Genomic DNA, 21379 nt, shown 5'->3' with positions numbered 1-21379 from the left:
GCACCCACATCCAACCTCCCTGTACTCCATGGTCCCCCAGCACCCTCATCCAACCTCTCTGTACCCCATAAACCCCTGGCACCACATCCAACCCCTCTGAACCCCTTGACCCCCCTCCCCAAGCACCTTCATCCAACCCCCTGCACCCCATGGCTCCCTGGTCCCCTCATCCAACCCGCTGCATCCCTTGACCCACTGGCACCGCATCCAACCCCTCTGAACCCCTTGGCCCCCTTCCCCAGCATCTTCATCTGACCCCTCTGGTCCACAAGCCGACTCCTAGTGCGGACAAGGACCCGGCCACACCTGTTTCTGCAGGGCTAGTGCAGGGCTGGGCAGGCTGATAAGGTTGGGGATGCGGGGAGTGGAGCAGTGGGGGCGGGGAGGGAGGGGGGGCTGCTTCCTGCTGTTTGTATGGCTGGATCAAACAAAGGTTAAAGAGCCTCTGGCCGGGGCCCAGCCAAGCGAGGGCTGTGCCCAGCAGGGGGGCTTCCTCGAAAGATGCCGTGAAATGCCCCTGCCCCATGGAACCCGGCCATCCCAGACCCACTGCCCTCCCTGCACAGACATGACCCGTCTGTCACTGTGTCGCCGGCACCTTGGCTTTGATCCTGGCGACAGGGCTGTCACAGTTAGAGGGAGACAGAGCCCAGGAGAGACACAGAGACTGATGGACGGACAAGCTGGCCTGTAGGCACCCCAGGCAGTTTCCTGGCTCCTCTCCTCTTTGCAGCATGGTTTAGCTGAGTCTCTCAAAGCCCTTTGGCAGCAACTGTCCCCCATTTACCAGTGGGGAAACTGAGTCACATGGCTCCCCTGGCTCACCTTGCAGGGCAGTTGCAGACCTGGTACCAGAGCCCAGCAGCCTGGGCTCAGACTCTCAGGGAAACACGTACTCCTCCATGACAAGCTGCCTGTGACATGTGGGGGGGCTGAGTGAGCCACAGATGGGGCCCTGGTCATGTCTGGGGCACAGCCCGACTGGGCAACTTGATCACAACGCAACCAGATCCTGGACCAGCAGCCCTGGTGAGAGCCACCGCCACTGCCAGGGACATCAGGAGCTGCCTGTCCCCGTGTCCCCTGCAGCCTGTTATTAACAGCCAGGAAATGCCCGTAGCAAGCGCATTGTTCCCACCCGTCCCCATCCCTTCCCTTGCCAGGCTCTGCAGGAAACGCTCCCATTGTCTGCTGGGCAGGGGGAATCCGGTTGCCGAAGCCCTATCTAACACAGCTCGGAGCCGTCTGTGCCCCAGCCAGGCCAGGGGCCCAGTCTGCCCAGGGCCCAAGTCTGGGGGTGGCAGCCGCCTGTGGCATTTGCACAGAGAGGGCAGCTCCTGGGAATGCTGCACCCCACCTGAGTGCTGGGCAGTCTGGGGAGCGATCCAGTACAGCTGCTGCAAGCTGCGTAGGGGTCCCCGGGTAGCCATGGGCCCAGTGCCCCTGTGTGACTCAGTCTCTCTTCCCCTAGGGGTGTTGGGTGAGGTGGAGTGCTTTGTTTTGGTCGTGTTTTGTTTATGTTCCTGCAGCCCCTCTGCAAACAGACATGGCACCATACGCCAGGGCCATGGCCGGTGGGAGCCGGGCCAACACCCTCATTTCTAGCCTCGCTGTGTCCCGGGGCTGTGAGTTCGAGCAGGGCAATTCAACAGCTGGGGGAAGGAAAGCCATTTCTAGGCCCAGTTGTTTCACCCAGCGGTGGGCTCAAAGGCAGACGTGGCTCAGGGGCCAGGGCGCAGGGAAGTGGGCAAAGAGGCAGCTCCCCATGTGGCTCGGCAGAGAAACCCCTCCCCAGCACACCCGCATTGCACACGTGGGAGGAATGTCGCCACCCCAGCCACTTGTGGCTCCATACGTGAGGCTGCCACGCCCAGGTGTTGTGGGAGGCCCAGGCCAGGCATCTACAGCCAAGGGGAAAATCTGATGCCCCTAGTGCCAAACTGGGGTCAGCAGCGACTGCGAGGGGAGAGCGCCCCCTACTGCACCCCTGCCCCACTCCCTGCAGCACAGCGCCCCCTGCTGAGCCCCCACCTCGCTCTCTGCAGCACAGCGCCCCCTGCTGAGCCCCCACCTCGCTCCCTGCAGCACAGCGCCCCCTTGCACCACACTGGGGACTGCAAGGTGCATCCCCAGAAGAATCCACTCAGGGGATGGCAGCAGCCTCACAGTGGGAACAGCCCAGACCCCGGAGCAAAGGAAGGGCCCATTGTGTCAGGGCGAGGAGGGATGCAGGGCGCTGGAGCAGAGAGACAGGGAGGGGAAATGCTGTGCAGAGAAATCAGCCCTGCCCACCTCTCTGAGGCTCCCCCTTCCCTCCTCCTCCCCCTCCCCCTCTCTTCCCCTTCCCCCAGCTCCCCCTGCCCTCCCTCCCTCTTCCTCCAGCTCCCCCTGCCCTGCCTCCCCATCCCCCAGATCCCCCTTCCCTCCCTCCTCCTCCCCTTCAGGTCCCCCTGCCCGCCCTCCCCCAGCTCCCCCTCCCTTCCCTCCTCCCCCTCTCCCAGCTCCCCTCGCTCTTCCTCCACTACACCCTCTCATTACATCACACTCCAGCCATGCAGCTCCTGCTGTCCAGATTCTTTCCAACCACAAGGCTCATTAGGAGCCCCCCAGAGGGGCTGACCTGGCTGAGGCCAGATTCGCTCTCATCCCAGGTGCACGGGCCCATTGGACCCAGTGCCAGCAGGCGGTCCCCAGGGCAGCCCTGGAGAAATTCAGTCACTGAGGTGGGGGGAGCCCAGAGCTGGGCTCGCAGCACTGGGGCAGTCACATTTACCCACTTCTCATCGGGGAGCAGGGCCTTTAGTTCAGGTTAGGAGACCCACTTCTTTTTTATGACTGGCTCACTGGCTGGCAGGGGCCTGCGGGTCGGGATTGAGGGGCACCAACAGAGCTGGGGGAGGGAGGAGCCCAGGGCTGGGGTAGCAGGGGCTGCGGGTCGGGATTGAGGGGCACCAACAGAGTTGGGGGAGGGAGGAGCCCAGGGCTGGGGTAGCAGGGGCTGCGGGTCGGGATTGAGGGGCACCAACAGAGTTGGGGGAGGGAGGAGCCCAGGGCTGGGGTAGCAGGGGCTGCGGGTCGGGATTGAGGGGCACCAACAGAGTTGGGGGAGGGAGGAGCCCAGGGCTGGGGTAGCAGGGGCTGCGGGTCGGGATTGAGGGGCACCAACAGAGTTGGGGGAGGGAGGAGCCCAGGGCTGGGGTAGCAGGGGCTGCGGGTCGGGATTGAGGGGCACCAACAGAGTTGGGGGAGGGAGGAGCCCAGGGCTGGGGTAGCAGGGGCTGCGGGTCGGGATTGAGGGGCACCGCTGAACTATGAGGAAGCTTGGCTGTCTCTGACCTGTGTTTCCCCCTCACTTTGTTGCATTGACGCTTCCTGAGCCCCAGCAGCTCTGGGCTGGAGCCTTTGTGGCTGTCTCTGGGGGAACACAGTGGGGGCCAGCCCCTGCCCCTCAGTCTCCTCCAGCAGGTGCACAGCGACGGTGGGGGCAGGTGCCCAGGGTTAGCTGGGTGGGTGTCTGCCAGGCAGGGGCTGATTTCAGGCAGGATTGTTTTCACCTGGCTGCTGGTGCTTCGGCACCTGGGCTGGGCATATCCCTGACACCCCCCTCCCTCTTCCCCTCCCATCCGGGCACTGGCCACCCACTGACCAGCCCCTCCCCTCCCCCCCCCTGCATCAGGTACTCGTAGATCACCCCCACAACCCCAGGGGGAGCAAATCCTCAGATGGGGTTGCCAAGCAGACCCCAGTTTTTGATGGCCTGGCTCCCCAGGGCAGGTGTGCAATACACTGGCTAAGTGTGTCACATCCCCCTCTGGCTCACACAGAGGATAACAGCCTTCTACTGCTGCCCACCAATGGAGTCACTCCTTTACTAAGTGCTAGAGGCCTTCACACATGCATCCCCCTGGAAGAGGGGAGCTGAGCCCTTTGGACAATCTGGCCCCAGCGGTCCTGCCCACAGTCCTGCAGGAGGTGGGGCTGGGGCAGGGCTGGGACCTGAACCCAGGTCTCCTGACCCCTAGCCCCATGCCTGAACCAGATGAGCATCTGTACAGCCCTGCCCACCCCCACCTCATAATCCCCTCACCCTCCACCTCCCCTACCCCCACCCCAACACCCCACATCTCCCCTACCCCCACATCTCCTACCACCTACACTTCCCCATCCCCTACACCCCATCTCCTACACCCCCCACATCTCTCCTACCCCCACCCCAACATCCCCACATTTCCCCTACCAAACATCTCCCCATCCCCACCCCTGCACCACCACATCCCCATTCCCTACACCCCAAATCCTAAACCCCCCACGCCAGCAACCCCACATCATCTCCCCTACCCCACACATCTGCTACACCCCTACCCCAACACCCCCCAAATCCCTTACCCCTCTACCCCACCCCGTCTCCTACACCCCATCCCAACAACCCCCAAATCTCCTACCCCTCCGTCCCGCCCCACCCCCATTTCCTACCCCCCATCCCAAACCCCCACATATTTCCTCCCTCAGCACCCCCCCCCCAACATTATTTGATCAAGTTGGGATCTTTCTCCCTTATCCCCAGAATTCCCACTAGAGACGCCTTCCCGCCATTGATACTGCTCCAGGGCACGGTGGTATGGAAACATCTGCAAGACAGCCGAGCACTCGGGGCTCTCCCTGCAGCCCAGAGGTGTGGGCCAAATCCTCCCCTCCCCCACCAGGAACTTGTTCTGTTCACAGTCAGCCTTTCCTGTCTGGTAATAGCTCAGAGCATCACAGGCAGAGCCGGTCCCCTCCAGTTGCTGCAGCCCTGGCCCATGAGCTGCTGGAGAATCCCCATTGGTGGTGGCAGTACGGGGGCTATGGTACATGGCAGGGCCATGGTAATGCTGCCCAGCAGGGGGCTGCACGGTGACACACACAGCACCTCCCACTTGGCTGCAGGGGGAACAGGAAGGGGCAGGATGTAGTCGCTGGCATGTAACTGTGGTGGGGGCTAGGCTCAGATCCCACTCCTGGGGGAGACATGGTGGAGGCCTTGTCCCCCCAGCAGGCAGGGGCGAGGACTGATGTCCCCTCCCCACTACTGCACTGCTTGCGGAGAGCAGGGGTCCGAGCCTGCTCTGCCTGGGTGGCACCAGGACCCTGTAGGCTCAGCTGGGCAACACAAACTCCCCAACACACAGCCTGGGTGGCTCTGGGGCTGCCCGGCCAGGAACCCCCAGCCTGGGGGGGGTGGCCTGCTTGCCACAGCCAGGGCCCTGGCAGGAAAGAGGGGGAGCCCTGGTCTGGGGGTGGCAGTGAGTCCTGGGTGCTGTGTATGGGCCAGGCCTGGGGGCGGTGAGGGGAGGCCCCGAGACCAGGGGGCCAGCAAGGCACCCAGAAGCTTCTCCAGAGCCCAGTGAGGGGTGGCGCAGGAGGGCAGTACGGGGGGGGGGCCCTGGGCTGGGAGGCTGGGAGCAGTACGGGGCAGGGGGCCTGGGCTGGGGGAGCTCTCACTCTGTCCCTGAGCCAGGCCAGACGAACCCTGGGGCTGAACTCTGGCCCAGGCTGTGAGAAAAGCCTTTGAACCCAGCAGGCGCCTGCTGATCAGAGACACTGATCCGGCCCTTTCAGGTTGGGAGACCCGGCCAGCCCGTGGGAATGGACCCTGGGGGGGGGGTGTCACTGTGGAGGCCTGGACTCCCCCTTAGCAGTGGGGCTGTTCCTGCCAGGAAGGTTGCGGGAGATGAGGGGTGGGGATGGGGCAGCAGGCATAGAGATGGGGGCTTGGGAGCGGGGAGGACTGGGGCATTTGAGGGGGAAGGGTGGTACCGTTTTAATTCGGCCCTTGAGCTCCCGCTGGGGAGCAGGGTCAGGGGTCGCTCCACACAGCTCCCAGAAGCAGTGGCATGGCCCCTCTCCGGCTCCTAGGTGTAGGGGCAGCCAGGGGCATCTGCTCTGCATGCTACCCCTGCCCCAAGCGCTGCCCCTGCAGCTCCCATTGGCGGGGAACTGCAGCCAATGGGAGCTGCAGGGGCGGTGCCTGCGGACAGGGCAGCACACAGAGCCACCTGGCTGCACCTCCGTGTAGGAGCTGGAGAAGGGACATGCCTCTGCTTCTGGGAGCCGCTTGAGGTAAGCGCCGCCTGGAGTCTGCACCCCTGAGCCTTTCCCTGTGCCCCAACCCCCTGCCCCACCCTCTCAGCCTCTGAACCCCTCGGTCCCAGCCCAGAGCAACCTCCTATACCCCAAACTCCTTATCCCCAGCCCCACCGCAGAGCCTGCACCCCCAGCTGGAGCCCCCTCCCTCCCCCCCTGCACCCCACTACCCCACCCCAGCTCAGAGCCCCCTCCCACACCCTGAACTCATTTCTGGCCCTACCCCAGGAAGGGGCAGGATGTAGTCGCTGGCATGTAACTGTGGTGGGGGCTAGGCTCAGATCCCACTCCTGGGGGAGACATGGTGGAGGCCTTGTCCCCCCAGCAGGCAGGGGCGAGGACTGATGTCCCCTCCCCACTACTGCACTGCTTGCGGAGAGCAGGGGTCCGAGCCTGCTCTGCCTGGGTGGCACCAGGACCCTGTAGGCTCAGCTGGGCAACACAAACTCCCCAACACACAGCCTGGGTGGCTCTGGGGCTGCCCGGCCAGGAACCCCCAGCCTGGGGGGGGTGGCCTGCTTGCCACAGCCAGGGCCCTGGCAGGAAAGAGGGGGAGCCCTGGTCTGGGGGTGGCAGTGAGTCCTGGGTGCTGTGTATGGGCCCGGCTGCACCCCCAGCCTGAACCCTTACCCCCTCCCGTGCCCCAACCCCAATTTTGTGAGCGTTCAAGGCCTCCCATACAATTTCTATTCCCAGATGTGGCCCTCAAGCCAAAATGTTTGCCCACCCCTTCTTCTAGACTGAGCCAGGGCAATAAATCGAGGTCCATATAAGGCCCCTGCTGCCCAAGGAACCCCCAGGCCTGCTGGGACCAGAGCATGGAAGAGCCACTGCCAGTTGCTAATGATTAAGCCCAAAGAATGCATCCCTCCTGTTGGGGGGCCCCAAAGTCCCCCCCCCCCCCCCCCGAGCTTCCCATGCTCTGAGCTCACATCCCCACCCCCACCCCGTTGTCCTGGCTCCCAGTCCTCTCCCCGCCCCCCGCTCTAGCCCTGCTGAGCTGTGGTGCGGCTTGTGGGGGTGGCGCTGGGGACTCTAACATGGTCCCAGTGAACTAAGTGCCAGGTGCCCAGCCCCCTTTGATCTCCCCTCCTGGCCCCCTGAGCCGTGTGGCTGTGGAAGGCTGAGCTGCCTCCTTGCTCCCTCAATGGGGCTTTGTTGAGAGCCCCCCCGTCACCCTGAGCAGTATTGATCGACCTGCCGCTTTGCCAAGCCCTGCACCCCCCGCCACTGCCTGGGCACCGCTCCCCCCCACCCAGGCTGCCGAGCACCCTCAGCGCAGCCCTGCAGCATGGCGAGGGGCTTTGGCCCCAAGGGCAGTGAGCAAGGCCCCGTCTAGTGCCCTGGACGCAGAGTGCAGCCCCAACATGCTCCCCCGCACACCCTCCCTGCAGTACAGCACCCCGTACTGAGCCTCACCCCACTCCCTCCAGCACAGTGCCCCCTAACACCGTGCTGGGGAATTGAGGTCAGCACTGACTGAGAGGGGAGAGCGCCCCCTACTGAGCCGCCATCCGCTCCCTGCAGCCCAGCGCCCCCTGCTGAGCCCCCTCCCCACTCCCTGCAGCACAGCGCCCCCTGCTGAGCCCCCACCAACTCCCTGAAGCGCAGCACCCCCTACTGATCCCCACTTCTCTCCCCACAGCACAGCGCCCCCTGCTGAGCCTCCTCCCCACTCCCTGCAGCATAGCACCCCCTGCTGAGCCCCCACCAGCTCACTCCAGAACAGCACCCCTAGCACTGCGTGGGGGCTGGCCCTATCTGCCGCTACTGGAGGGCGGTGTGAGGTTCACCTGGGCTATTTTGGTTCCATGAAGTCATGGGGCCGCGGCTGCTGCTGCTCTCTGGCACAGAGCGTTCCCTGCTCTGCAGCCTGGGCTCCCCCTTCCCGCCCCCAGATGTGTGCACAGAGCCCATTGCATCAGTGTCCCAGGAATGCAGCCAGCGGTGAGTAATTCCCCCAGTACCCCTCGCCCTCCGCAGCTGTGTGTCAGTGCCCCGAGGTCGCCAGGGGTCGCTGGCCCAGACATCCTCCCACAGCCAGGCCCGGTGGGGAGGGTGGTGCATGGGTTGCTCCCATGTGAGGAAGATGGGGGCAGGGGCTGGCTGTGGTCTGCCCCTTTCACCCCACTGTTTCCTCAGGAAGAAAAAACAAGTGGGTGAGTCTCCCTGGCTGGGCCATCTGGAGCAGGACAGGGGCAGTTTTATTTATTGTAGGGTCTTTTCCCCTGGCCCCCCCAGGGAGCTGAGCCCTGCCCAATTCTGGGCTTTGCCCTGAGTCCAAGTCCTTATTACCCACAGAACCGGGCTGAGACTGGCCACGTGTCCCTGAGCGGGCACCTGCTGCCATAGCAACCCCCAGTAACACCCCAGCACAGGGGAGCCCAGGCAGTGGGCCCCCCCAGCCCTTTTAACCCCTTGTGCACCAGCCCCACGGCCCTGCTTTGACTTCATTGTGCTGCGTGCCATGTGCCATGACTAGCACCCTGTAGACCTGAGCTCCCTGGGGCATTGGCAAGGCTGGGGTGGGACCCCTAAGACGTGGCAGTCTGAGTCATTTCTAGCTGTGAAATAGTGACGGCACCAACACACACACACAGACACACACAGGCCACTCCCCACACACACTTTCACATCCTCTCGCTCACCATTGCTGGTTGCTGAGGGATACATGTGCAAACAGAGACTCAGTTTCCTGCTGTGCCCATGGCACTGCCCTCCCATAACCCATGGGTGCCACAGCCTGCCCGCCTCCCGCATGGCGCCAGCTGACTGGGCTGCCAGTTGAAGTAGGCTGTTGGGGAGCAAGGCAGATAGAAGGGAATCAGCATCTTCTTCACCCAATGGCGAAACACAGACAGATAGAGTGACGGACGGACTGGGTGGGGTCTGTCCCTCCTGATGGGGACCCTGGCCTGGAGGTTTCTCTCTGCTCCAGCGCTCACCCCCCAAGTTGGTGCTGCTGCCCGGCGGGCTCCATGCCACCCTGATGCTGGATTGATTTTCACTGGCAGCCACTGCAGGGGGAACCTCTTGGGCCCCTTGACACAACACAGCCCCTCCAAGGGATTCCCAGCCCTCCGCTCCCTGCTGGGCTGCGTATCCCCTGGAACCGGCCCCTGCTCAGACAGACAGATGGACACTCATCTCCCCTGGCCCAGAGTAATGCAGAGCAACTTCCTAGGTAGGGGTGGGAGGAGACCCGCTTGTCTGTGTCAGCCCTGGTCAGTCTGGGGGTGGAGGGGAAGGTGGGAAGGGCAGGACGCAGACATGATGAAAGGATGAGCTGGGGGAGGAGAGGGGCAGCTGGCAGTGAGATGGAGGGATGGAGGCAACGCCAGAGGGGTGAGGGATGAATGAAGCGAGGGGAGCCCTGAGGCAAGGATGGGGGCAGTGGCTTTTTGAGGTGGCTTTGCCCCCAATTCTCGGTGAGCTGGTTCCCTCCCCTCCCCCTGGGGCAGCTGCAGCATGGGGTGAATGGGGGGGGAGGTGAATGGGGGAAGGGGTACAGACCCCTCCCAATTGAATTGCTTTTCTAGTTCAATCCTCCCTCCCCCAAACAGGGTCCCTCCCAAAGAGGATCCAGCTGTGACAGGAAAAGCCCTGCAGCTGGCAGCCTGCCCTGCAACTAAGCGCCCCATGACCCTCCGCCACCTGAGAGCCCCCTGTTGCCCCTCCCTTCCACCACCTGAGAGCCCTATGCCCATCCCCCCACTTGAGCCCCCTCCCCCTCCTGAGAGCCCACTGCCACCCCTCCCCCTTCCTGCCACTGTCCCCTCCCTGTTTGCCCTGCTGTCTGTGCTACAGGTTGGATGTGCCCCAATAAACTGGGCCAAGAGGCTGATTCTGCTGCCAGGGGGTTCAAAACCTCATCAGCTGTCCCCTGCTTGTGGTGAGGGCCCTAAATTCTGCAGGGATCCCTGTGCCAGGCTCAGGCAGTGCCCCAACACGTCCCCCCACATAGGTGCTGGAACTAGGGGTCCTGGCTTGAAGTGGTTTCCATCCTATACAGGATTTACAGTTTGGTTCAATAGCTCTCAGCTCCCACAATGTACAAATTGTTCCAGCTCCCCTGTACCCCCATCCATTACATCCCCCTGGCTGCCCCCTGGCTATTTATGATGCAGTGGGGATGTCATGCCCCTGTGTTGGCTAAGTGCATGAAACTGGCTGGGGAAGGAGGGCTTAGGAAGAGAAACAGATGGGCATGAGGCAGGGAGGGGACACTACAGCCCCACCCCATTCTCGACCTGGAGACTCTCATTGCACCGCCCTTCCCCTCCCCATGCCCACCAGACCACTCCCCAGCGGGGTCTGGGACTTGGCCTCTGCCCCAGCCACCTTCCCGCCTGGGGTGTGGCACTGACTAGCCCCACCTTCCTAGCCCATAGTGCAGTGAACGCCCCCTGCCTGTCACTGCCAGACTGTTTTCATGGCACCTCCCTTGGTGCAGCTTGCCAAAGGGGCTGACAGCCTGGTTTGTTAGTGTAGGGTCACATGTGTGCACTGGGGCCCTGCGTGCTGGGTTGTTATTGTAGGGTTGCCTGTGGGGATTGGGGCCCTGCGTGCTGGGTTGTTATTGTAGGGTTGCCTGTGGGGATTGGGGCCCTGCGTGCTGGGCTGTTATTGTAGGGTTGCCTGTGGGGATTGGGGCCCTGCGTGCTGGGCTGTTATTGTAGGGTTGCCTGTGGGGATTGGGGCCCTGCGTGCTGGGCTGTTATTGTAGGGTTGCCTGTGGGGACTGGAGGTGTCAGGCTGGGTTCCTGTGCCATTTCCCTTCTCCTTCTAACTCAGAACCGACTAGATTCCCCTGGAGTTTCCCTGCACCCGACATCACCTCTGTGCTGTGAGTGGAGACACTCCAGCCCACTGGCTGTTCTGGGGAGCCCAGAGGTGGGGCTCACTCGCCAGCCAGGAAGTCATGGGGAAATGACTTCTAGCACAAGATTTCTGGCACTTCCTGTTTCCGAGGGGCCAGGAAATAGCACAAAAGCAGCTTTGCTGCAGCCATGGCTCAGCCCTGCTGCCTCTGGCTCCCTGGCTTGGTGGGATTTTGGGGAGCGCTGGGAAAGCCTGGGGTGCCTGCTCTGGGTTGTGGGTGCAAGTCAGAGCAGCTTCTAGTAGCCCGAGTTTGGGCCCATTTTTCACCCAGCCAGCTCCCCGATCCCTCCCAGGGTCCTTTCCCTCCATACCCCCTGGGATGGGCTGTCCTGCAGTAGGGGCTCACACTGGTCATCATGGGCCCCTGGAGAAGGTGCTCCCTGCCCTTCAGCCCCAGGAGAGCTCTTCAGGCTCCTGCCTTTGCTCCCTGTTCATGGGAACCAAGTGAGGCCAGGACAGACTGCAGCTGCTGAATTCATCTGGACTGAGCTGGCACGAACAACCCTACAATAACACACCAGTGTGCGTACAAGTGACCCTGTGATAACACACCCATCTGTACAAAAACAACCCTGCAGTAACACACCTGTGCCTGCACAAGTAACCCAACAATAACACAGCAGGAACAGGGTTCCTTGGGTTCTTGTCCCAGTTATGGGAGAGGTGTGGGGTCCAGCAGTGAGGGCAGAACACCAGGACTCCTGGGTTCCCTTCCCAGCTTCTATGTGCTGAGAATTCAAGCAATCACTGACATTAACTTTTGCTGTCTCCCCCTTTGTTCTCTTCCCTGTTTCACACCCTCCCTCCCTGGCTGTGAGGGCTAATTGCTGTTTGTGCCAGCTGTGGAGCCTCAGGGGGGCAGGGGCTGGAGGGCTGGGCTGGGCTCCCTGCCCCACACTGACTCAGGCTGGGTGGAGTGGGATGTCAGTGGAAAGCTAGTGGGGTGGTGGAGGCCTGGCGAGCGCTAGCCTCAGGGCGTTTCTCACCCTGGCCTCCTGTACTGGGATACTATGGGAGATTTCCAAGGCTTTTGCCTAAGCAAATGTTTTGCACATTGCAGGGTCACCTCTTTCCATGAACTCAGCCGGGCTGGAGCCGCTGGGATGTGCCCCCCCAGTGGCCGTTCCAGGGGGCTGGCAAGTGGAGAGGCCAGTGGGTGGGGAGCCAAGAGACCTGCTCTCTACCCTGCCTCTGGTACGTGCAGGGGAGGGTGTGTATGTGACCCCCATGCTGCAGCAGTCTCTGGGCACTGCCCCCCAAACCCACTGGGGGCAGATCCTTAGCCCCATGCTACAGCTGGGAACTGAGGCCCAGAGAGATGCAATGGCCTGCCCAGTGCACACAGGAGGCTGTTGTTTGCAGTGTTGCTGTAGCGGGCTGGTCCCAGGATCCGAGAGACAAGGTGGGGCACGGAATAGCTTTTGTTGGACTCACTTCTGCTGAGGCCAGAGGCCAGCCTTTGAGCTACCCAGGGCTCTTCCTCAGGTCCCAAGGAGGCTGTGGCAAAGCTGAGAATCGAGCCCCGCTCTCCTGAGGCCCAGCCCTCTCAGGGCCTCAGTTTCCCTGTCTGTGACATAGGATAATGACCACAGAGAAGCCATCAGGGATAGAATCAAAGTGCTTTTCCTCCTCTCTGCCTTCTGCCAGCCTCTTCCTGCCTTCTGCAAAGGGCCTTTGCAGGGAACAGCCCTGGGAGGGGCCCCGCTAGCTGCAGAACCACCCCCAGACATACTTCCTTGGGGCGCGGGGATCAGGATCTTGCTCACTTGGGGGGGGCTGCTGCTCCCCAAAAGTGTGAGCTCCCCCTTTTGCTACTTGCACTTGCATAGAAGCTCCCTATGGTTGAACTCAAGAGCGCAAAGCCGGACCCTTCCCGGCCCATCGCTGGGGTCCCGGGCTTGCCCCCGGCCCGGCCGGTGCCAGCGGTGTCGTGTTCTCCAAAACCGCCCCATCTCCGCGCAGCGAGATCCACCCCGCAGGCAGGGGGTGGGCGCAGCCGCGGCTGGTGACTCCTCCCTTTGGCGGGGTGGAAACACCCTGCGGGCGCTTCCAGGAGGGGTCTCGGAGCCCTGCTCCCGCAAGGTCCTGCCCGCGCGTCGGGAGCGGGGCAGCCAGCGCGCCGGGCTCCGCCATGCCACCCCCCGGGACCCTGCTGCCGCTGCTGCTGCTCGCCCTGCAGCCCGCCCGCGCCTTCAACCTGGACGTAGCCGAGCCGGCGCTGTTCCGCGGAGCCCCGGGCAGCCTCTTCGGCTTCGCCGTGGATTTCTACCTCCCGGAGCCTCAGAGGTGGGTGAGCGAGCGGCGGGGCCGGGGCCGGGGCCGCTCCCCCGCGGGCTTCTGGAGTCTTGGCACCTTGTTGAAGAACAAATTGTATCAAAGGGTCGGGGGAGGGGGGGTGGTTCACGGCCCCCTGCTAGCCCGGGGCCGGGGGAGTGGGGGGGGTTCATGGCCCCCTGTGGGCGGGGAATATGGGGGGGGGGGTTCACGGCCCCCTGCTAGCCCGGGGCCGGGGGAGTGGGGGGGGTTCATGGCCCCTTGTGGGCGGGGAATATGGGGGGGGTTCAAGGCCCCCTGCTAGCCCGGGGCCGGGGGAGTGGGGGGGTTCATGGCCCCCTGTGGGCGGGGAATATGGGGGGGGGTTCACGGCCCCCTGCTAGCCCGGGGCCGGGGGAGTGGGGGGGGTTCATGGCCCTCTGTGGGCGGGGAATATGGGGGGGGTTCACGGCCCCCTGCTAGCCGGGGGAGTGGGGGGGGGGTTCATGGCCCCCTGTGGGCGGGGAATATGGGGGGGGTTCACGGCCCCCTGCTAGCCCGGGGCCGGGGGAGTGTGGGGGGGGTTCATGGCCCCTTGTGGGCGGGGAATATGGGGGGGGGGTTCACGGCCCCCTGCTAGCCCGGGGCCGGGGGAGTGGGGGGGGTTCATGGCCCCCTGTAGGCGGGGAATATGGGGGGGGTTCACGGCCCCCTGCTAGCCCGGGGCCGGGGGAGTGGGGGGGGTTCATGGCCCCTTGTGGGCGGGGAATATGGGGGGGGGGGTTCACGGCCCCCTGCTAGCCCGGGGCCGGGGGAGTGGGGGGGGTTCATGGCCCCTTGTGGGCGGGGAATATGGGGGGGGTTCACGGCCCCCTGTTACCCCCGGGGGAGGAGGCGTGTGCTCCTAGCCCAGCGCTGACTTCCCGGGCTCTGCCCCCAGTCCCCCTGGCGGGGCCCCGCCTCTTTCCGCCGGTCTGGGCACGCGGCTCCGGCCCCGTGCCGCGTCCCGTCCGGTCCCGGCTCGCTCCTCGGAGCCCCGGCCGCGGCGCTCTGGTTCTGCCGGGCCCCGGAGCCCCCCCGCCCGCATCCCTCGCGCTCCCGGGCCCGCGCCTGTTCGTGGGATCCCCGCACGGGGTGGACGCGCGTGGGGACCCGGGGCCGGGTGGGCGGGCGACGCCGCAGCCCGAGCCCCGCGCTCCGGTGGGACCCCCCCCCCCCGCGGCCCCGCACAGAACAGGCTGGGAACGGAGCGTTTCCTGTAATCGGAGCCGGGGATCGGCTCCTTCCCTTGTAACTCGGAGCAGGCGGAATTCCAGCGCTGGAGGCGCTTTCTCCTGGCGGCGCAGGGACCGGTGGGGGCACTCCCTGGGAGAGGGCAGCTGGGCGGGACGCTGCGGGGCTGGGGAGGTTATTCCTGCCCCCCCCCCCCCCGCCTCGCCAGGGGGCAGCCCCGAGTGGGGCACAGGAACTGCGAGCACTGGGGGGCGGCAGGAGTCCCTGGCGAGCTACGAACACGGAGCCATGGGGGGGCTGGAGGGGGCGTCTCCCGGACCAGGGCTGAACCGCCCTTGCATTTCCCCGTCCCCCTCCTGAACTGGCCCGTGGCCCACGCCCATCAGGATGGGGGCGAATCTGCCTCCCCCGAGGTCCTGCTGGGTTGGGTGCAGAGGAAGCAACCAAGGGCGGAAGGTGCCAGGGATCGGGACCCTCATGCCAGTGAACGTGGCAGGGTTGAGGGCAGGACTCCTCCAGAGCTCAGGCAACTCCGGTTCATGGTGCTGTGTAATCAGGGGCGGGGGAGTGGGTGACACTGGGTGTCTTGACATGGAGCCCAGTGTTCCCAGGCTCAGGGTGTTAGGGTTTGTCTACACAGGCACTTTACAGGTGCTGCAACTGTCTCGCTCAGGGGTGTGAAAAAACACCCCCCTGAGCGCTGCAAGTTTCAACGCTGTTAAATGCCAGTGTAGACAGCGCCCCAGTGCTGGGAGCTATGCCCCTCGTGGAGGTGGTTTTCTCAGAGCTCTCTCCCAGCGCTGTGCTGTCACTACGCACGTTCAAGCACTCATTGCCAGTGTAGACAAGCCCTTATTCGGTTCTGACTAGAACCCAGTAGTCCTGGCTCCCAGCCCCGCCACTCAAACCAGTAGACCTGTCTTGGGTTCTATCCTTGTCTCTGGAGAAGGAGTCCTGCCTCACAGCTCGGCTGCTTGAACCCCAAGACCCCACTCCCCTCCCAGAACTGGGGATAGAACCCAGGAGTCCTGATTCCGAACGCCCCTTGGTCCCCTAGGGACACAGAATTCCCAGATGCTGCTCCTGGGAATGCCACTTATCAAAGCCCCTCTCTTCCCTGCCCTGGCAGTGCTGGGTGGGTGTGGGGCCTGGTGGCTCTGATCCAGTGGGGAGGGTGGAGTTGGGGAGAGCTGTGTCCCGTGGCCTGTGGCAGGCAGCCAGCTCAGTGAGCTTTCTCGCGGAGATGCCCCTCATGAGTGTGCTCTGTTCCATTCACGGTCCCTACTTGCTCCCAGCACCAGTCAGGCTGAGCTTGTTAAAGCCCCAGCCCTTGGATGTGCCAAGAGGCAGCTGAGGGGGTAAAGCCCAACCAAGAGGCAGCTGTTACCATTGATCCTATTGGCCTAACCACCCTGTTCCTCTTCTCCCCCCACCCCCATATCTGTTGGCCAGGAAAGTGCCTCCAACCCCTGGTATCACTGGGCTGATTGGCCTGAGGGTCTGCCATGTCCAGCCCTGTGGGCTCATCCCCTGCAACGGGGGTTGGGGGTGTAAGAGCCACTTCCCCTCTACTGGGTTGTTAACCCTTTCAGCTGCCAAGCAGACTGCTTAGAACCCACAGTGCGATTACTGTGGCATGTTGGGACACAAGGTGCAGACCTCAGGGTGCTGTCGGGGTGAGTAGCAGTCTAGCCCCCATTGTCTTCAGTCAAAATCCCAGCTGGCAGGTTTGCTGGCTATTGTGCTCTACCCCAGAGGTGGCTGCATTAGAATGGTGCTGGGTGGGTCCCTTTTGGGGGGAAAGTGTTTATAGACCTGTTGGGCCATGTCCCAGCATTCTGCGATGTGAGAGCAGCCCCCGATGTGACCTGAAACTGCAGGCTGCTCTGCACCTAACTCCCTGTGTGCTCAGGGGGTCAGAGAGAGAGGGCCCAACCCAACACCCCAGCTTCGAAACAGCCAACACTCAGGGGCTAAAACCACACCCATCTCTGATCATTCCCAGATGTTTGTGCTTGGCTCCTTAGGAGCACGTGGTCTGGTAGCTAAAAGAAGAGTGGACTGGGAGTCAGGACTCCTGGGTTTGTTTCTGGGTCTTGGGGGAGTGGGGTCTAGTGGGTAGGTTAGAGCAGGGGGCCTGGGAGTGGGGTCTAGTGCAGGGGTAGGCAAACTTTTTGGCCTGAGGGCCACATCAGGGTATAGAAATTGTATGGCGTGGCATGAATACTCATGGTTCCCAGCCAATGGGATCTGCGGGGGCAGCACTTGGGGCAGGGGCAGTGTATAGAGCCCTCTGGCTGCCCCTACGCATAGGAGCTGGAGGGGGGACATGCCCTGCTTCTGGGAGCCACGCAGAGCCATGACACACGCGGAGCAAGGCAAGCCCCCAACCACGCTCCCCGGCAAGAGCTCGAGAGCCAGATTAAAACATCTGAAGGGCTGGATGCAGCCCCCAGGCTGTAGTTTGCCCACCCCTGGTCTAGTGGGTTAGAGCAGGGGGCTGGAATCAGGATGCCTGGGTTTGGGTTTGGGTTCTGGCTCGGGGGAGTGGGATCTAGTGGGTAGGTTAGAGCAGGGGGCCTGGGAGTCAGAATGCCAGGGTTCTGTCTCCAGCTCAGCTCCTAACTCACTGTGTAAATCATTCTTCTGGGCATCTGTTTTCCTCCTCTGTGCAGTGGGGTTATTGGTACTGACTGAGATAGGGGGATAGCTGATTGTGAGGCTGTATTCCACCTCCTGGGTGATGCGCTTTGGGTGGCGAGCGGGTTCACACTGTCATCCTGAGGTCTGGTTTGTGGATTCCAGGGTTCTGCGTTTTATTTGGATGGGTCTCATATCCATTGCCGCCAGTTCTCCACCCCCTTCACACGCAGTGCCACTGATTTCCCAACCCCCTTGCAGCCAAATCAGTGCATCCTGTAATGAAATGTCACTGATTGCCTTTCCTCGCTCAACATGTCATCTCTCTCTTGGCCTGGACGTCCTGGTCCCTCATGCAGCGCAGATCTGGGCACCACCTGATACAGGGAAGGCAAAACTTTCACCTGGCTTGCTATTTTCCCCTCCTCCTGTTGAAGGGGCTGGCACAGGCTGCCCATGGCACTGGGTCTGGGGCTGGAAGCGATTGGCACTGGGATGCTCTGTCCAGGGCTCTGGTTTCCAGAGAGGGGGACGTCTCTGGTAGCATTTCTGCTTCACAGCCCTGGGTAATTATCCCACTTTATAGAAGAGGACACTGAATCACAGAGCTGGGAAGTGACTTGCTCAGGGTTACGCAGCAAGGCAGTGGCAGAGCTGGGAATAGAACCCAGAAGTCCTGACTCCCAGTCCCGCCCTGCTCTAACTGCAGAGCTCGCTGTAGAAAGCAGCAACTAGCTCTGTGAGGCCCCAGCAGCTCTGCCGGGGGAGGGTCTCTGCATGGGGACCCCAGGAAGAGGCCTTGTCGGGCTTGGCTTCAGCAGACGTTAGTGCTCTTGACGGCAAGGAACAGATTTCACAAGGTTGGTCTGCTGGATTGGGTGTGGGGCTGGGAGGCAGAACTCCAGGGTTCTACCCCCGGCTCTGCCAATGACCTCCTGTGTGACCCCCCCCTGTGCCTCAGTTTCCCCATCTATTTCAGGGGGATAATGGTACTCCCCAGTGCAGTGACATTGTGGCCTCCCAGCCTTGCTGTCCTTCCTGTGTTCCCTGGGGTGGTGGCAGCAAGCTATGCACCCTGCCCCCTTGGAATGGGGGGCATCAGCTGGCTATGCTGGGGGATCTAGCCCACAGCTCCCTGCTACAGTAAGGGGCTGCCCACTTAGCACAGCCCTGGGCACCAAAGGGTTAAATACACAACAGGAGCCATTAGCTTATTGCCCAAGAGCTCTGCCTGGCCATGGGCCAGTCCATGCCAGTCAGATTTCATAATCCATGTGACCATCCAGCCTGACCGGCACAGCACAGGCCTCAGGACTGCGCTGGGCTAGCTCCTGCTTGAGCTCGTCCAAAGGAGTTAAAATGGCCAGGGATGGAGAATCCACCACAACCCTCAGTAAACTGTTCTGATAGTTAACGCCCCTCCCTGTTACCCATTCACATCTTATTGCCAGTCTGAGCTGATCTGGCTTCAGCGGCCAGCCACTGGCGTGGGTTAGACTTTCTCTGCTGGGCTGCAGAGCCCATTGTCATAGGGACTGTCAGCCCTGAACCTTCTCTTTGCTAAACTCATTACATTGAGCTCCCAGAGCCTCTTGCTATTGGGCCCCAGAGGTGCACCAGAAAGGGGCCCTTGTCCAGGCTCCCGGGGTGGGGGAGGTGGCAGGGTCTGGGAACGCGCCAGACAGGCAAGGCGGGTGCAGGACCCAGCTACAGGCTGGGTGGATGCTCTCCCTGATCTTCCAACCAAGAGCAGCCCGGAGCTCAGCTAATCTCTGCTCTGGTGTTCACACCCCTCCCGTGGGGGGAAGGGGAGGGCTTCCTGACTTACCATAGCCCCCAGCAGAGCCTATTCTGATCCTGACTCTTGCCTATGCTGTGAGTGATTCAGTGTCAAGTCCCTGCCATTCTCTGCCTCAGTTTCCCCTCTGAAGTAGGGCTGATAACCGTCACCCGCCCCTTCCCTGATGGGCTGGGGGATTCATGAGAGCTGGAAGATCAGTGTGAACACAAGACTCACCAGACACCCTCAGAGCATCACAGCAACTGTGGTGCACACACCCCTCCTCTCAGCCCGTGGCGTGAGGCTATTACCCCAGCTTTCCCTCCTTGCTAGACTATTTATCAGTCTAGCAGGCCTCTCTGCCTCTTCCACTGCTCCAGGTCTTGCTGCCTATTAACTCATTCACACCCAGGCCCGGACCCCGTCCCCAGCAGCATGGGGGAAGTATCTACACAAAGCTGGGAGAAAGCAGCCAGAGAATGCTTCATGAGTGGCGGGGCCGGGGCCGGGGCCGGGTCTGCTCCCCGCTGGGCTTCGGAGTCCTGGCACCTTGCTGAAGAACAAATTTTATCAGTCCTCAGGGGTGCCAGCAGCTCAGCAGAGGGTGGGAAGCCCCAGAGGGCAAATGACCAGCCAAGCCCCAGGCTGAGGGTCTAGATCCCATGTGGAGCAGCTTAGGGCAGCTGGGCCGTGGGAACAGTGTGTTGGGTAATGGGACCCCAGACAGCGCCCACCCTGACCCCAGAGCAAATCCTACACACTCACCTGCCCCCTGGAACACCGGGAGGTTTGTGACCCCAGAGAGCTCCTCTGTGACGTCTCCCTGAGCAGTTTGACACCCCCCACCCCAGACCTTCCAGAGAGCTGAGTTTCCCAGGGACTGAGGCAGCATCGGGAGCTGGTGTTGGCTCATTCAGCCTCAGGGTTGTGGCTGCCAGGTCCTGCCCCCACCCCCTCGCCCCCACCCCTTGGGGTGGGCTCCTGACCCGTGATCGCTGGGCTTTGCTGTGTGGAGCAGGCTGTGACGTCTAGGGATGGGCCTACTGATTCCCATGGCATGCGGGGATGGAAAGAGCTGACCAGGATGCAGCCATCAGGGCCTTGCCTGGATTTAGGAAAAGTCTGGTTTGCAGTGTTCGGGTATGCCCATGTGTGCCGCCGCCTGGCACGGCACCGCTCACCCTGACTCCGGCCTAGGCTGGGATTCTCCCTTAGTCCAGGTCTCGGGACTGGGGCTTTCGGAGCAGCGGGATCCTGGTTCTCTCCCTGCTGCCCTCAGGAATCGCCGAGCGGCCAGGACTACCCATGGCATGGCTCCCCTGTGCAATCCCTTTCCTGTCTGTCTCTCCCTTTTCCCGTCTCTGCGCACTCTGGCTGGCAGCAGAAGCCGCGCAGTGAGTCAGGCTGTTCCCGGAGCCCTGGCTCCCAGCCGGCCCAAACCACAGAGCAGGAGCAATGTGTGAGTGAGTGCTGCTTTCCCAGGAGAATCCCAGCCCGGATGCCGCACAGCCTCTGCCCTGAATCAGCTGACCCAGTCCCCAGCCGGGACCTTGTGGGTTAGCAGCTGAGTGTAACCCCCACCCTTCTTCCAGGGGGGCTGGCAGACAGCTGACCGGCTCTCCCCATCTCCAGGGGCCAGCAGGTAAACCCCCTCTGTCCGGAGGCACACTGTGCTGGGGAGGAGCAGGCTGCCATCGGCAGGGCACCATGCAGGGCAGCAAGGCATGCTGGGAATGATGCCAGAGTATATGAAGCTGCCTGCGAGAGAGCAGAGAGGCCCGCACTGGCTATGGGGGCTCTATGTCCATGGAGTGAGACGGGGGCTCTCCAGCCAGGAGCTGAGGGGCTGGCAGTAGGACTTGGAGCAGTGGAAGAGGCAGAGAGGCCAGCTGGACAGGACTGATAAATAGTCTAGCAAGGAAGGGAAGCTGGGGTAGTAGCCCCAACCCTTGGGGAGCCGCCTGACAGCAGAGGTGTGTGTGCAGTTGCTTTGATGCTCTGAGGGTGTCTGGTGTGTCTTGTGTTCACAGTGATCTTCCAGCTCTCAGGAATCCCCCAGCCCATCAGGGAAGGGGAGGGTGAAGGTTATCAGCCCTACTTCGGAAGGGAAACTGAGGCAGAGAGTGGCAGGGACTTGCCCATGCTATGAGTGATTCAGTGTCAAGAGTCAGGATCAGAACACAGGAGTCCTAACACCCACCCCCACCATCCTGCACTAATCCACCAGACCTCTCTGTCTTCCCCACAAATGGGAGATCAGCCCCAAAGCAGAACCACGGTTCTGGTCCTGGATCACCTTTAAGCTGGGATCTCAGTCTCCGTGATGGGCACCTCCCAGGGTGCTGGGACTGGTTGGGCTGGGGATCCCCATGTTTCAGCATGGTCAGAGCCGGGTTCTGGCTGGTTCCATTCCAGGCAGCTGTAGTCTGGATCCTGGGCTTTGATTTGGGCTATGGGGCAGCCCTGGGC

At 62.5% G+C, this 21379-nt stretch overlaps 1 protein-coding gene across 6 annotated transcripts in view; it reads left to right on the top strand.

The window, feature by feature from the left end:
* ITGA5 (integrin subunit alpha 5) overlaps positions 1 to 21379 on the top strand; it is a 69011-nt gene that overhangs the window by 1855 nt on the left and 45777 nt on the right. For 2 of the 6 annotated variants that reach the window (XM_073318274.1, XM_073318273.1), the window contains exon 1: positions 13020 to 13290. The exons of 1 other annotated variant lie outside the window; for it this stretch is intronic. In XM_073318274.1, coding sequence (XP_073174375.1) covers positions 13136 to 13290 — 155 coding nt within the window. In that variant the 5' untranslated portion in view covers positions 13020 to 13135. Of the gene's footprint in view, positions 1 to 13019; positions 13291 to 21379 lie in introns of those variants that run through there. 3 more of the 6 variants (XM_073318282.1, XM_073318279.1, XM_073318281.1) reach the window with 2 other exon arrangements.

The sequence above is a fragment of the Lepidochelys kempii genome, chromosome 20, assembly GCF_965140265.1.
Source record: "Lepidochelys kempii isolate rLepKem1 chromosome 20, rLepKem1.hap2, whole genome shotgun sequence".
NCBI classification, from domain to species: domain Eukaryota; kingdom Metazoa; phylum Chordata; order Testudines; family Cheloniidae; genus Lepidochelys; species Lepidochelys kempii.
The sequence above is the reverse complement of the archived record's forward strand: the minus strand, read 5'-3'. Positions and strand labels throughout refer to the sequence as shown.